The sequence below is a fragment of the Malaclemys terrapin genome, chromosome 11 (genome assembly GCF_027887155.1).
Source record: "Malaclemys terrapin pileata isolate rMalTer1 chromosome 11, rMalTer1.hap1, whole genome shotgun sequence".
NCBI lineage: Eukaryota > Metazoa > Chordata > Testudines > Emydidae > Malaclemys > Malaclemys terrapin.
This window is the reverse complement of record NC_071515.1, coordinates 74,525,837-74,540,380: the sequence shown is the minus strand read 5'-3', so window position 1 is coordinate 74,540,380 and position 14,544 is coordinate 74,525,837. Positions and strand designations below refer to the sequence as shown.

General features: G+C 48.2%; 1 protein-coding gene across 1 annotated transcript in view; it reads right to left on the bottom strand.

Moving 5' to 3' along the window:
* Positions 1-269: 269 nt before the first annotated feature.
* The window catches only part of GYPC (glycophorin C (Gerbich blood group)), a 37,982-nt gene continuing 23,707 nt past the window's right edge, over positions 270-14,544 (bottom strand). The window contains exons 2-3 of the mRNA XM_054044024.1: positions 7,821-7,871; positions 270-2,415 (exon numbers count right to left, since the gene is read on the bottom strand). Coding sequence (XP_053899999.1) covers positions 2,219-2,415; positions 7,821-7,871 — 248 coding nt within the window. The 3' untranslated portion in view covers positions 270-2,218. The remainder of the gene's footprint in view (positions 2,416-7,820; positions 7,872-14,544) is intronic.

The window sequence follows — 14,544 nt, the reverse complement described above, 5'->3', positions numbered from 1 at the left end:
ACATGGGGTGTATGTTCCACCCACCCTCACATCCATAGGGAATGTATACATTGTTTCCAGACTGGGTTCCTGAGCCTATCCAGGGCGTAAGCTTATGTATTTTTTTAGGTTGATGAAGAATTTAACTTCATAGTAGATATGTGAATTCTGCACCTTCAAGAAGAGGATGTCTTGATGTCTTTCCTTCTCCTCCCCCCAGCTCCTTTTCTGGGGATCCAGGCACAGAAGTGTACTCCCGCTGCTAAGATTAATCAATTTCCTCCACCCAAAACAATCACACACGTTTATTCCTATTTCACAAGCAGCGGTGAAAGGATTCAAATGGTAACACGAATAAAAAAAATCAAGTACATAACACCATAACATTTGAATTGTGTTAGTGCTGGACTATTGGATTTTAGTATCATGTGGGCTGATGTATATGATATGGCTGTACAATGGTCTGTGGAATTTGGTCCCAAGCTTTTAGTAAGTTGGCATGGTTTGGATTTTCTTTGGTTAAAAGCATACAGCGCAAAGATTCAACATTAGCCAACATTCAATCTTTAGGACTCTCCTACTGCAAAGTCCTGCTCCTGTAGGTACTGAGCGGCCTTGAGGACTTAATTAAAGAGACAAAACTGTCCCCTTCCTTCACCAAATCTACTTGATTCCTCAAATATTTTCTCCTGGAGATCTAGTCTCCTCTAGTAGTTGTATGGCCAACATTGGTGAATTAAGCTGGTCTCTAGGAGCCAGTCTGGCTTCCAGTGTCATAAAATGAAGATCTTTGGAGAACATGAAGCCACCAAGTTGTGAAAGCACAATTATAGATGTCTCTCTATAAACAGGAAAACATAGAAAACTATTGATTTAAAACAGGGTAGTTGATCGAAGGCACATTTATTATTAATTGTTCCCTCCGCCCTCCCCCCCCCCACATACTCATTTGGGATAATTAAGGGCATAAACCTAGCTGGTGATAAACAGGTGCAGAGGACAATTAATCCTATTTCCAGGACGACCTGTTGGTTTCCGTGAGACAGAGAGCTTGCTGTAGTGAAGAAATTCATCACAGTGAATTCTTATGTGATGAACAGGATCTTTCATTTTATAGATCACGTCCATTTTATTTTTTTAAAGAGGTGATGCTCAATGGAATTTTTTGTATCTGAGCCTGCATGAAAAGCGAGATATATTTAAAAGCTGGGAGGGGCACAAAAGAGAGAAAGATCAATACCACAGAATGGGATTCAAATGGACAAACTGCTCCAGGGTAGCATTACAGTTACATTTCTAACTGTTATTTATGTCTGCGTTCTGACTCAATTCCCCCAAATGTCAGCAGGTTTTTGAAAGAATTCGCCAATGTGAAATAAATAAATAAACACCAGGGCCAGAGTTCTCATTCCAAATCTAGGGGAGAGCATTTGTTTCAGAAGGCCTGCACTAGCCAATAACTATTGACTTACGTATGCATGAGAGGAGCCAAATAGTTATTTGGGATCATTGTCTTAAGTCTAGTGGTTATTACCTACTATATATTGTAAATTCTAACACTTTGCATTCCTCAAGTCACCATGAAGAGCTAGCTAAAATTCCTTCACTCTTAAGTGTTCCATATTTCTCCTATAGGGTTTGTGTGTGTCGCGTCCTTGACTTAAAAACAAAGTGGGGGGGGGGGAGGGGGAGGAAGAGGGCTGGAAGAAAAAAATCACACCTGGCAAAGTGCACATTTAAAGGGGGGGGGGAATTCTGGACTAGAGACCAATTTTTGTTCCTCTAACCTCAGCTTTTATCTGGTTTAACTCTTGTTCTATTACCACTGAAAATGCATTTTCAGGTAGTTCTGTATAATATCGATGTAGGGGGCATCGTTAACGCTAAGAGGATGTTTTCCATTGGCATCTGCTATTTTGACCAAATGTCAAGGTTTGACATTTGATATCATGGGCTGGTATCGGTTTATCGTTCAGACTGAGATTTTATTTCTTCTGATCGGATACTGAATTCAACTGTGACCAGCTGTGTGGCTAATAAAAATCAACAGCCAGGTATCTGGTGTTCCGTTCTTCATGGGGAGTGGGGGGGTGGGGGGAGAGTAGCAGTTCAGTTAGGATGCTTGCTTCTATCCTTGCCGTATCCATATCTTAGTGCTTTCGTTGATGTAGCATTTCTGACCGATTCCCTTGGGGGGAAAGAACGACTAAGGCAGTCTCAGCGTGGCTTCCTTTTGCTCTCAGATGAAATACTCCTTTTTGCTCTCATCCACAGCCTCCTGGAGAGCCGGGTCATTTTTCAGCGCAGCGTCTGCACTTTCGGCAAATTCAGTTCCCTTTGCTTCATTCGTGTGGTAGGTGCCCTTGTGCCTGTACATGTATCGGAGCATCACGATCAACAGGCAGATTAGGACAATCGCCACCGCTGCAATGACACCTAGGAGGGAAGAACCGTTTGAATTGCTTAGTGAGCAATCGTTTACAGCCTACATTTTACACTGGGACATAATGTAACCGGGGGTGTTCAGTAGGGGGGAATATGCTAAATATTATAGAAGTCCATAACAAAACCATGAGGGTTGGCAATACTAAGGCATAAGCACGCTTAGCGGGTCTATGAACGATGCAGACCCCCGGGGCAATTCCCAAGCAGAGAGCATGCAGCCCACGTGGCTCTGTGTCTGTCCCACGTTCCAGATCCAAGGCCAGGGGCAGGAATTGGCCTCTCCTGACTTCTGTGCTCATCGCCCCATGCAAAGCCCATGTTTAACCATATTTAGACTGTGTACGCAATGAATGAGCTGTATGAATTCTGTACAACAAACACGAGAAAAGCCTGTCCTGCTAGACCACTGGTCTCCAAACTTTTTTGATCGCGCACCCCTATCAGTAAAAAATTTGAGTACGCACCCCCACTATATGTATATTTATGTATAAATTATATACATGTACTACTATACTAATATATTATGTACAATATAAAACATACCAAAAATAGAAATTAAAAACGGATGAGATAAAGAGGAACAATATTTTTAAAATTTTTACTGTATTTTATTTATTAACGGTACAAAAAACCTTTTTGCTCTCACAAAAAAAATTATTAATAATGTTTTTTAATGAGAGCAATGTGATTGAATATGCTTCATTATTTCTGAAAATCTTGGTTTAACACTTTGTGATACAGCGATTGGAAGGTCTGGATTAGGGTTAGGGTGCAGGAGGGCGCTGGGCGTGCAGGGTCTGGGAGGGAGTTAGGGTGCGGGAGGGCGCTCAGGGTGGGGTGTGGGGTCTGGGAGGGAGTTAGGGTGCGGGAGGGCGCTCAGGGTGGGGTGCGGGAGGGCGCTCAGGGTGGGGTGTGGGGTCTGGGAGGGAGTTAGGGTGCGGGAGGATGCTCAGGGTGGGGTGTGGGGTCTGGGAGGGAGTTAGGGTGCGGGAGGGCGCTCAGGGTGGGGTGCAGGAGGGCGCTCAGGGTGGGGTGTGGGGTCTGGGAGGGCGTTAGGGTGCGGGAGGGCGCTCAGGGTGGGGTGTAGGGTCTGGGAGGGAGTTAGGGTGCGGGAGGGCGCTCAGGGTGGGGTGTGGGGTCTGGGAGGGAGTTAGGGTGCGGGAGGGCGCTCAGGGTGGGGTGCGGGAGGGCGCTCAGGGTGGGGTGTGGGGTCTGGGAGGGCGTTAGGGTGCGGGAGGGCGCTCAGGGTGGGGTGTAGGGTCTGGGAGGGAGTTAGGGTGCGGGAGGGTGCTCAGGGTGGGGTGCGGGAGGAGGTGCAGAGCACTTACCTGGGGCAGCTTCTGTTTGGTGCAAGGGGTGTGCAGGTGGCTCTGCGCAGTGCAGCACCGCCCCCATTGCCACGATTCTGGGAGCTGCACCCTCTGGGCAGGTAGGGCCACCCGGAAAGCAGGGGCTTTAGGGGCTGCAGGGCCCTGGGCTAAGGGGGCCCCGGGGCCCTGGCCTGCAGCTCTAAAGCCCCTTTCGGAATGTGGCCCTGTGAACACGGGCTGGAGGACTCAAGAGGAGCAGGGGTAGCCGCAAAGCCAGCGACCGGAGAAAAGCGACGCTCTCCTTCTCTCCAGCCGCCTTTGAAGGGGAAAGCGCCGCTTCTTTCCGGCTGCTGACTGTGGGGCTGCCCCTGCTCCTCCATGGGCCGGAGGACTCAGGGCCGCATTCCAAAAGGGGCTTTAGAGCTGCAGGCCAGGGTCCCAGGACCCCCTTAGCCCTGGGCCCTGCAGCCCCTAAAGCCCCTGCGTTCCAGGTGGCCCTGCCTGCGAGGGAGGAGGGGGGTAGCTTTCCCGCTCGTTCATTCCCTCCCTCCTCCAGCCGGCCTGCTTTTCCCCCCCTCCGGTGGCGCTCCTCCTGCCGCGCCCCCCAATGGATCGTCTTGCGCACCCCCCACTTTGGAGACCACTGCGCTACTCATGTCTACACAGCGACTGAATATGTGGCAAGCCAGGCAGGAAATCTGCCACACGCTAAGTGCCTGTCTGGGCCCTGCTACCGTGTAGTAAAAGTTTCATAGTGCTCTTTGATATACTGCAGCAGTATGTCAAACGCACTATGGGATTTTTAGTGTGTGGCCACTTAGTACATGGCAAGTAAGTCTGCTGTAGATTTACATGCTGACTGCCACACATTGAGTCTCCAAGTAGCCCTAAGATAAGGATATAAGCAGCATTGATTGTCTTAACTCGGGGTGGGGGGGTAGGGAAACCCTGTCATACTTACAAATTTTATTTAAGCTAATGTTAAAATATTTTATAATATATAGGTTGAGAAAAGTGTCTGTACATCTGGGTATAGTGCTTAGATCAGGGGTCGGCAACCTTTCAGAAGTGGTGTGCCGAGTCTTCCTTTATTCACTCTAATTTAAGGTTTCGCGTGCCAGTCATACATTTTAACGTTTTTAGAAGGTCTCTTTCTATAAGTCTATAATATAGAATGAAACTATTGTTATATGTAAAGTAAATAAGGTTTTTAAATGTTTAAGAAGCTTCATTTAAAATAAAATTAAAATGCAGAGCCCGCCCCTCCCCGGACCGGTGACAAGGACCCAGGGAGTGAGATCCACTGAAAATCAGCTCGTGTGCCACCTTCGGCACATGTGCCATAGGTTGCTTACCCCTGGCTTAGATTATCCATTCATACAAAGTTTGTTGTAAAAAAGTCATAGGATACATATAGTGCATAATGCCAAAGTAGCGAAAGGATGGATGGACTTTACAAGAGTAGCTCATCATTGCAGAGTAAGCGTGAGCTCACTTGTAGGGACATGAAAATGGGGGCGAGTAATACGAGACTATTGGCATGAAAACAATGGCGAGGGGAGAATTTTGGCAACACTTCCAGGATTAAGGCAGGAGACCGTTTTAGTTGTACCTAATTATGTTAACTAGCTCCTCCAGCTTTTATGGTGACTGAAGTACTGCTCTCAGAAAGAATTGCTCATGTAAAGAAGTTGAGGTTACAATAATAATTTGATTCCACCAGAGGCTCTCTCAATTTTTTTAGGACTACATTGGTATCCCTTGACACAATGGGCTTTAATAGGCTTTAGATCTGGCACAGTATTAATAACCCTAAGAGACGAAGCACAATTCAATTTACCTTCCACTCGTTCGCAGGAAACTGAAATTAAAGTTACAGGAGCTAGAACCTGAGGGAAATACAACAGAACCTCACTAATTTGCACTAATGATTGGGATACCCCTGGTGAATTACTGAAATGAGAGAGTGAGCAGGGAAGTGAACAAACACAATGAAAATCAAAAGGCCAGGATAATGCATTTCTCCAGGTACAGTGCTTTGCTCATTTAGCTTGACAACTGTAGTTAGTTTAAATGTATGCGAGCGCTTGAATAGAACTCTAGGAAATGTGGTGTCGTATATTTTGTGTAAACAATGGGCCACATCACCAGCTGGTATAAAATTGGCGTAACTCTAATCAATGAAGCTACCCTGATTTACACCAGCTGATGAGTTGGCTCAATGAGGTAAGAGTTCACTAGAGTGCCCGACTATTGGTTCTTTGTTGAGCTGTGGGGCGAGCGGCATCATTTGTGGGACGATAACGTGTGTAACTCAGCAAAGAGCCGATTACCGAGGTTCTGACATGATCTGGAATCTAGACACAGATGGATGTGGAAGGTAATAGAGCAGTTCCTTTCGGAGACAAGAGAAGGAAATGGTTGCCTCGTGGCCATACATATCCCTTCCAGATGCACAGGGCTGGTGAAAGACATATAGGTACCGGTCGGGGGAAAGCTAAACATCACCGTTTCCACCTCCTCCTCTGCTTCCCAGGGATGGATTTGGGGGTACAGGTGAGGTTGTGCTGGAGCACAAGCAGGGAATTGCCTGCTCAGTGGTATCATCCCGCTTCAAGACTGCAGAAATTCTGCCCACCTATTGTGCCGAAGCAAATACAAGGCCAGAAGGGACCTTTGCGATCATCTAGTCTGATCTGTATAACAAAGGCCAGAGAACGGCCCCAACATAATCCCTAGAGCAGATCTTTTAGAAGAAACATCTCGATTTAAAAATTGTCAGCGATGGAGAATCCACCACGACCCTTGATAAATTGTTCCAATGGTTAATTACTCTCACGGGTAAAAAATCTACACCTTATTGCCAGTCTGAGTTTGTCTAGCTATAGAAGAGCGGGGTGCTATTATTATCATTAACATATGGACCGCCCCTGTGCATCGAAACCCTAACATCCAGGCAGATCCTGGAATATTTGATTCCTTCCCAGGAAGCATGACCATCTATTTAAAATTCCCCCTAATTCTGCACCTGAAACGTGACTTCTGTCATGAATTACGCACAGGCAATGGCAGGTGAAGTAATTGCCGGTGCAAATGTTGGATTTAAGTGTCCTAATTCTGTTCTCATGCCAGTCTTACACTGGTGGAACTCCATTCACCTCAATGGGGAGTCACTCCTGCTTCCCCCGGCATAAATGAGATCAGAATCAGGCCCCAGGCCGTTAGATGTCTAAATTCTATCACTTTTCTCCTCGGCTGGCCACAGGTAAAAAATTAGAGGCTGGGCTGAAGCTGCTTGGAAGATTTAACCCTTCAAGGGCTGCTGGGTGGAGAGTGACTCTGTAGAACATAGTAACACCCTGTCTCCGGAGAGGGAGAGGGAGAGAGAGAGAGAGAGAGAGAGAGAAAGAAAGAGAGCGCGCGCATTCTGGGCCCCTAATTCAGCCATGTATTTAAGCACATGTTTTACTTTACGCGCGTGAATACTACAGAAGATTTAAAATTAAGCATTAAACATCCAAATTAAGTCTGTGCTTAAGGGTTTTGCTGGATTGGGACTTTTCTGATTTCATTTTTGAATACCACATAGTATCTGCACAGCGATGTCTATAAAAGGCTGACCAAGCATGGGATTTTATAAGACGACAAGAGCCCTGTGTCTTTCCTTCTAATGCAGAGGTTCTCAAACTTTAGCAGCCCGAGGACACCCCATTTTGATTTAAAAATTTTCACGGACCCCTAAACCCCCCCACTCAGCCCCAGGCTCCACCCCGACTCCACCTCTTCCCCCCCAAGGCCCCACCCCTGCCCCACCTCTTCCCTGCCTCTCTGCCCCCTCCCCTGAGCGCGCCTCGTCCCCGCTTCTCCCGCTCCCTCCTAGCATCTCCCGCACACTGCTGAAAAGCTATTCCTCGGCATGCAGGAGGCACTGGGAGGGAGGGGGAGGAATTAAGGGAGGGAAGAGGTGGAGTTGATCAGCGGGGCCGGTGGACCCCCGGAATACCCTCACGGACCCTCAGCGGTCCACGGACCCCAGTTTGAGAAACGCTGTTCTAATCAAACTTTCAAATACAGTCTAATACTTACCTCCAATGACTGCCACATCTACTGCCGCTGAAGAACCCCCGTGATCTCCAGCTACAAATAGAGAAGAATACAGAAAAATTAAGTAGATGAAATGGCTTGCATGATGTGTGACTGCAGCTCCCCTACTGAAGGGTGCGATAGTATTTTAACCTCTGTAACATGAAATGTAGAACTTAAATGAGATCTCTGATTTAGCATCCATAAAATATCTAATTAAAACTGGGTGCATGGTAGTGGTATTGTATCAATATAATGCTTGGGAAAGAAACAGCCAACACATAGTGCAAATTCTCTTTGCCATCAGGGAAACACACCTACTGTTTCTACTGTAACATCCTCTGATGAATGATGAAATTAAGAGTATCTGGGCAGTCTGATTCGTCTTGGAAAGTCAGTATGGGGGACAAAAAAGCGGTGCCTATTTTGGACAGGATTCTCGTTTGGTATAAATTAGTTTAGTTCCATTGACTTTAATTACCATTATGTCTCAGCAGCATCATCGTGTTTTATTTTTTAAATGTATATTTGGAGGAAAGCCAGACCTGGTGTGAATACGGTGTAAGTTCAACACTTTCTTGCACCACATCTGAATGTGGCCCTTCGAAGCTAAATTATTTATAGCTTATAACTTCTAAGCAGATAATCTTAGAATTTAAAAGCATAAGAAGATGATGCCATGGCCTTTTCAGTATCTGAGATCAGGAATTTGGTTGAAAAAGTCATAAACTGCTGGGGAAAAAAAATAGCATTTACTAAAAAATTGAAACCAACAAAAAACCGAAAAACAAACCAAAACACAAAACCACAGGGAGAAAAAAACAACTAATGAAAAGCTGTAGTGTTTGGAGAAAATACAAAACAAAACAATGAAGTTTTTCCCTCCTTATCATCTGATACAGGGGTGGGCAAACTTTTTGGCCCGAGGGCCACATTGGGGGTTGCAAAACTGGATGGAGGGCCAGATAGGGAAGGCTGTGCCTCCCCAAACAGCCTGTCCCCCACCCCCTATCCATCCCCTCCACTTCCTGCCCCCTGACTGCCCCCCTCAAGACCCCCAACCCATCCAACCCCCCCCGCTCCTTGTCCCCTGACCACCCCCACCTCTAACCACCCCCTGAGACCCTACCACTTATCCAACCCCCCTGCTCCCAGTTCCCTGACTGCCCCAATCCCTATCCACACCCCCACTCCCTGACAGGCCACCCGGGACCCCACATCTATCCAACCCCCCCCGTCCCCTGTCCCTGACCCCTATCCACACCCCCATCCCCTGAGACTCCCACACTTATCCAACCCCCCACCATGTTTCCCATCCCCTGACTGCCCCCCAGAACCTCCACCCCATCCAACCGCCCCCTGCTTCCTGTCCCCTGACTGTCCCCCTGGGATCCCCCGCCCCTTATCCAACCCCTTGGCCCCCTTACCATGCCACTCACAGCAGCATGTCTGGCAGCCGTGCTGCCCGGCTGGAGCCAGACACGCTGCCACGCTGCTCGGCAGGAGTGTGCAACCCTGCCGTCCAGAGCGCTGCCTGAGCGGCGGCATGGCTATGGGGGCGGGGGGTAGGGCAGCGCGGGAAGGGCCGGGAGCTCAAGGGCCGGGCAGGACGGTCCCACAGGCCGGATGTGGCCCGCGGACCGTAGTTTGCCCACCTCTGATCTAATATGATACTTAATTCAACAGTAAAGTGAGATAAACTGATATTTCCCTATTGGGTTCCCTGGTTGGACCTAAGCCAACATTACCAGGTATGATTCTGTGCTCCTGTCTACTGTTTTTTACTCTGGTGTATCCCCACTGACTTCAACTGAATTATTCCTGATATTTTACTCGGCTCAACCTGTGTTTATTCTCAGAAGGAAATTATTACGGTGCAGGCCTAACAATTAATTTTGGAGGTAAATTTGTAGCAAGCATTGACTGGCAGCTTCTACAGTCAAGAAAGATAAGGCAGATGGTAGTAGGTTTTAAGGCCAGCAGGGAGCACTGTGATCATAGAATATCAGGGTTGGGAGGGACTTCAGAAGGTCATCTAGTCCAACCCTGTGCTCAAAGCAGAACCAATCCTAACTAAATCATCCCAGTCAGGGTTTGTCAAGCCTGACCTTAAAAACTTCTAAGGATGCAGATTCCACCACCTCCCTAGGTAACCCATTCCAGTGCTTCATCACCCTCCTAGTGAAAAAGTTTTTCCTAATATCCAACCTACACCTCCCCCACTGCAACTTGAGACCATTACTCCTTGTTCTGTCATCTGGTATCACTGAGAACAGTCTAAATCCATCCTCTTTCGAACCCCTTTCATGTAGTTGAAAGCAGCTATCAAATCCCCCCTCATTCTTCTCTTCTGTAGACTAAACAATCCCATAACTCATGTGCTCCAGCCCCCTAATCATTTTTGTTGCCCTCTGCTGGACTCTTTCCAATTTTTCCACATCCTTCTTGTAGTGTGGGGCCCAAAACTGGACACAGTACTCCAGGTGAGGCCTCACCAAAGTCGAATAGAGGGGAACGATCACATCCCTCGATCTGCTGGCAATGTCCCTATTATACAGCCCAAAATGCCGTTAGCCTTCTTGGAAACAAGGGCACATTGTTGACTCATATCCAGCTTCTTGTCCACTGTAACCCTTAGGTCCTTTTCTGCAGAACTGCTGCCTAGACACTCGGTTCCTAGTCTGTAACAGTGAATGGGATTCTTCCATCCTAAGTGCAGGATTCTGCACTTGTCCTTATTGAACCTCATCAGGTTTCTTTTGTCCCAATCCTCTAATTTGTCTACGTCCCTCTGTATCCTATCCCTACCCTCCAGTGTATCTACCACTCCTCCCAGTTTAGTGTCATCTGCAAACTTGCTGAGAGTGCAGTCCACGCCATCCTCCAGATCACTAATGAAGATATTAAACAAAACCAGCCCCAGGACCGATCCTTGGGGCACTCCGCTTGAAACCGGCTGCCAACTAGACATGGAGCCGTTGATCACTATCTGTTGAGCCTGACAATCTAGCCAGCTTTCTATCCACCTTATAATCCATTCATCCAGCACATACTTCTTTAACTTGCCAGCAAGAATACTGTGGGAGACCATATCAAAAGCTCTGCTAAAGTCAAGGAATAACACATCCACTGTTTTCCCCTCATCCACAGACCCAGTTATCTCCTCATAGAAGGCAATTAGCTTAGTCAGGCATGACTTCCCTTTGGTGAATCCATGCTGACTGTTCCTGATCACTTTCCTCTACTCTAAGTGCTTCAGAATTGATTCCTTGAGGACCTGCTCCATGATTTTTCCAGGGACTGAGGTGAGGCTGACTGGCCTGTAGTTCCCCGGATCCTCCTCCTTCTCTTTTTTAAAGATGGGCACTACATTAGCCTTTTTTCAGTCATCCGGGACCTCCCCCGATCTCCATGAGTTTTCAAAGATAATGGCCAATGGCTCTGCAATCACATCCGCCAACTCCTTTAGCACCCTCGGATGCAGCGCATCCGGCCCCATGGACTTGTGCTCGTCCAGTTTTTCTAAGTCAGTTAGGGCTTGTCTACATTACCTGCTGGATTGACAGGCAGCGATCGATCCAGCAGGGGTCTAGTCTACATGCGATAAATCTACCGCTGAGCGCTTTCCCGTCAACTCCGGTACTCCACCAGGGCAAGAGGCGGAGGCAGAGTCGACGGGGGGTGTGGGGGGTGGTTATCCCCCCCTTGCGTAGACCAGGCCTAAGTCTGCCCTCCTGCATACCACAGGCCATAGAACTTCCCTGAAAGAATTCTTGTTTTGAACTATAGCAGATCTTTTAGAGCAACGAACAAGGTGATTGACTTTTAGAGGTTTCCCAGTCTTTGTATAGTACAGAGGCTCCCTTCACCTGGAGTGTTGTTGTATTGTTTATATAATTACAAATTGTATAGAATGGAGGATATCGGTCCATCAGGGTACAACCCGAGTAGCTGGGAAGAGTCTATTTATGTGGAGAAGGAAGACACCCAAAGCCCAGGTCCTCCTACAGAAGCCCCAAGACTATGATAGTTCCCAGAACATCCCAGACCTGTGAAAGGAATGGTAACACATTGGCAGGCCCATGGCTTCCAGCCCCTCTCTGTAGCCCACACCTGGCCCCTCTATATCAGAGCACAGTAACCTCACTGGAGCTGAGGCACATACCCCCACAGCCTCCGATCCTGCCCTCCCATGGAGTTGCACCATTGGGGGGGCGGTTTCCAAAGTATCTGCAGGAAGGTCTAGGAATAGGATTCTTCCGAACACACCCTTCCCCGATCCCGTTCAAGCTGTGTGCTGATGAAGGGTTTACCCCATTCCATGAAATCTGCGCACTTTTATTACAATCAGGTCCACCCCAAATCCTCATGGCTCAGAACAGATCAATTCCCTGTAGTAGCCTAGCAGTGGGGTTCCTCTCCGTCTGGGTCTGTGGGAGGCCACACCACCTCACTACACTCCAGTCCATCACCCACCATGGGGAATTAGCGGGGCGACAAGTGTCTCTAGCTCAGGCCTGTTTTCAGGGGGCGAGCAACAAACACAGTTAAATAGCCCGGGCCCTCAATCAGGGCAATAGGAGTCTAGGGTTCGGGCCTGTGGTCAGGCCCCAGGAGCACACACAGTTAGATAGCCCAGACCCTGAGTCAGGGCAGGGCAATAGCGGTCTATGGCTCGGACCTATGGTCAGGGCTGAGCAGCAAACCCAATCAGGGAGCCCAGACCCTTAGTCAGGGTGGGGCACTAAGAATCAATATCTCGGGCCTGTAGTCAGGGCCAAGCAGCAAAGGGTTCGAGCATTCTATCTCCTGCAGATGGCCGACAAACCCTGGCTTCGTGGCCTGGAGAGGGGGAGACTGGCACCTCAGGATTGGGGTGGTAGGGGGGACACAGGCCTACCCGCTCCGCTGCATCCCAGCCCAGGGCCCTACCAGTGGCAGATCGCTCTGCCACTGGGTCAGCGGGGATCCTGACCACAACACGCTGACCTACTCTCTGGCAGCACTGCAGCCAGACTAGGGTCGGCTGTCCCTGGGCCATTTCCTAACTCCCCCTCGGGGTGCACCTACATCAGTAGGGGCTCCTCCAAATCGTCCGGGTAGAAGGCCTGTAATAGTGCTGGCCACTCCTCTGCGGTCGGATCAGCAGGAGGCTCTGGCCAGTACTCGGTTCCACAGGGGCCTGCGGCAGTCTCCCAGCTTGGGGGCAAGCAGGAGGCATCTGACTCCTCCGGCAGCTGCCGCCTAGCTGAGCTCCCAGGCCCATCTTTTATACTTCCTGTCCTACCCACTGACTTCTGGTGGGAGGGGTGAGCATGACCTGGCTCCACCCACCAGGGCTCAGTGAGGGGTTGCTCTCCCTTTGTGTCCATGAGAGGCCACACCGCTTCACTACATTCCCCCCAAGCTCAAACTGTATTGGCCTTCTTTATGCCTGATGCACACTGACAAAGAAAACTCTTCCGTTATATAGCAGGCACCTAAACGTGTGACTCCTGAAACGTTTCCCTAGGTTATTGCAATATCAAGCTACAAAGGGATGCTTCCAAATATTAATTCCAGATCAAATCCTCCTCGCTTTAATTATAAAAGTATATGAGTAGCTCTCCATCATTCCTGGCATTCCCAAGGGCCCTTCTGATTCAGATAACAAGCAAATGCCTTATCTCCAGTCCTTGACACAGAAGTGCTTTTTGATAAAGTATCTCCGCGTTAAGATTTAATTTTGACACTGGACTTTTTAAGCTTTTGGAAGAATGTGGGCCAGATCCTCCACTGGTGGAAATCGGCGTTGCTCTGCTGAAGTCAGTGGAACTATGCCAGTGAACATGGTTATGTGTCTATAATCACCACAGCTCTCAATGATTGCCAACAGGAAAGTCTCCACTTTTGCATTAACATGTCCTCCTCCCACAGGGAGCTGGAGGTGTGGGAGGGATAGTTCAGTGGTTTGAGCATTGACCTGCTAAACCTAAGGTTGTAAGTTCAATCCTTGAGGGGGCCATTTAGGGATCTGAAGCAAAATCAGTATTGGTCCTGCTAGTGAACGCAGGGGGCTGGACTTGATGACCTTCCAGCTCTATGAGATAGGTATATCTCCATATTATCCTTTCATTGGGTAAACTGGAGGTGTGCCAATTTATACAGCAGTAGAGAATTTAGATCAAAAATTTGGCCCACTTCCCTCCGCACTTTCACTGATGTAAATCAAAAGTAACTTAATTGTGAGGCCACTTCTTCAGCTGAGGTTCTCAGCTGGCAGCTCAGTGAACAAGTGTGTGAGGGAACTACCAGACTTGCTATATTAATGGGACTGAGGGCATTATACAAAGTTACCATGACTGGTTGAAGTGTTGGGGCTGGTGAGTTTGCACTTATGAAATGAGATGACCTGCTCTGAGTCTGAAAGAGAGGTGACCGCCATCATCTGGAGCAGATGTAGAATTCTAAACCTCCAGAAGTATAATCTGTTAGTTTTGGGCTGAATTCTCTACAGTGGCAAAGACTCCCATGCTCTTCCAGGAGTTTTTGCCTGGGTAAGGACTACAAGGTGTGACACTCTATGAATTCTTTAGTCCATTCATCTGCAGAGGACTCAAATGCCTGTGTTTCATGAGTCTTTTTGTTGTGTCCATTTGGTTATTTTCCTGCATTTCACAGGGGAGACATTTTCAGGTATTGCCTATTAAATTGCCCCTGCAAAAATGCCTCCCACAGTTACGCTGGC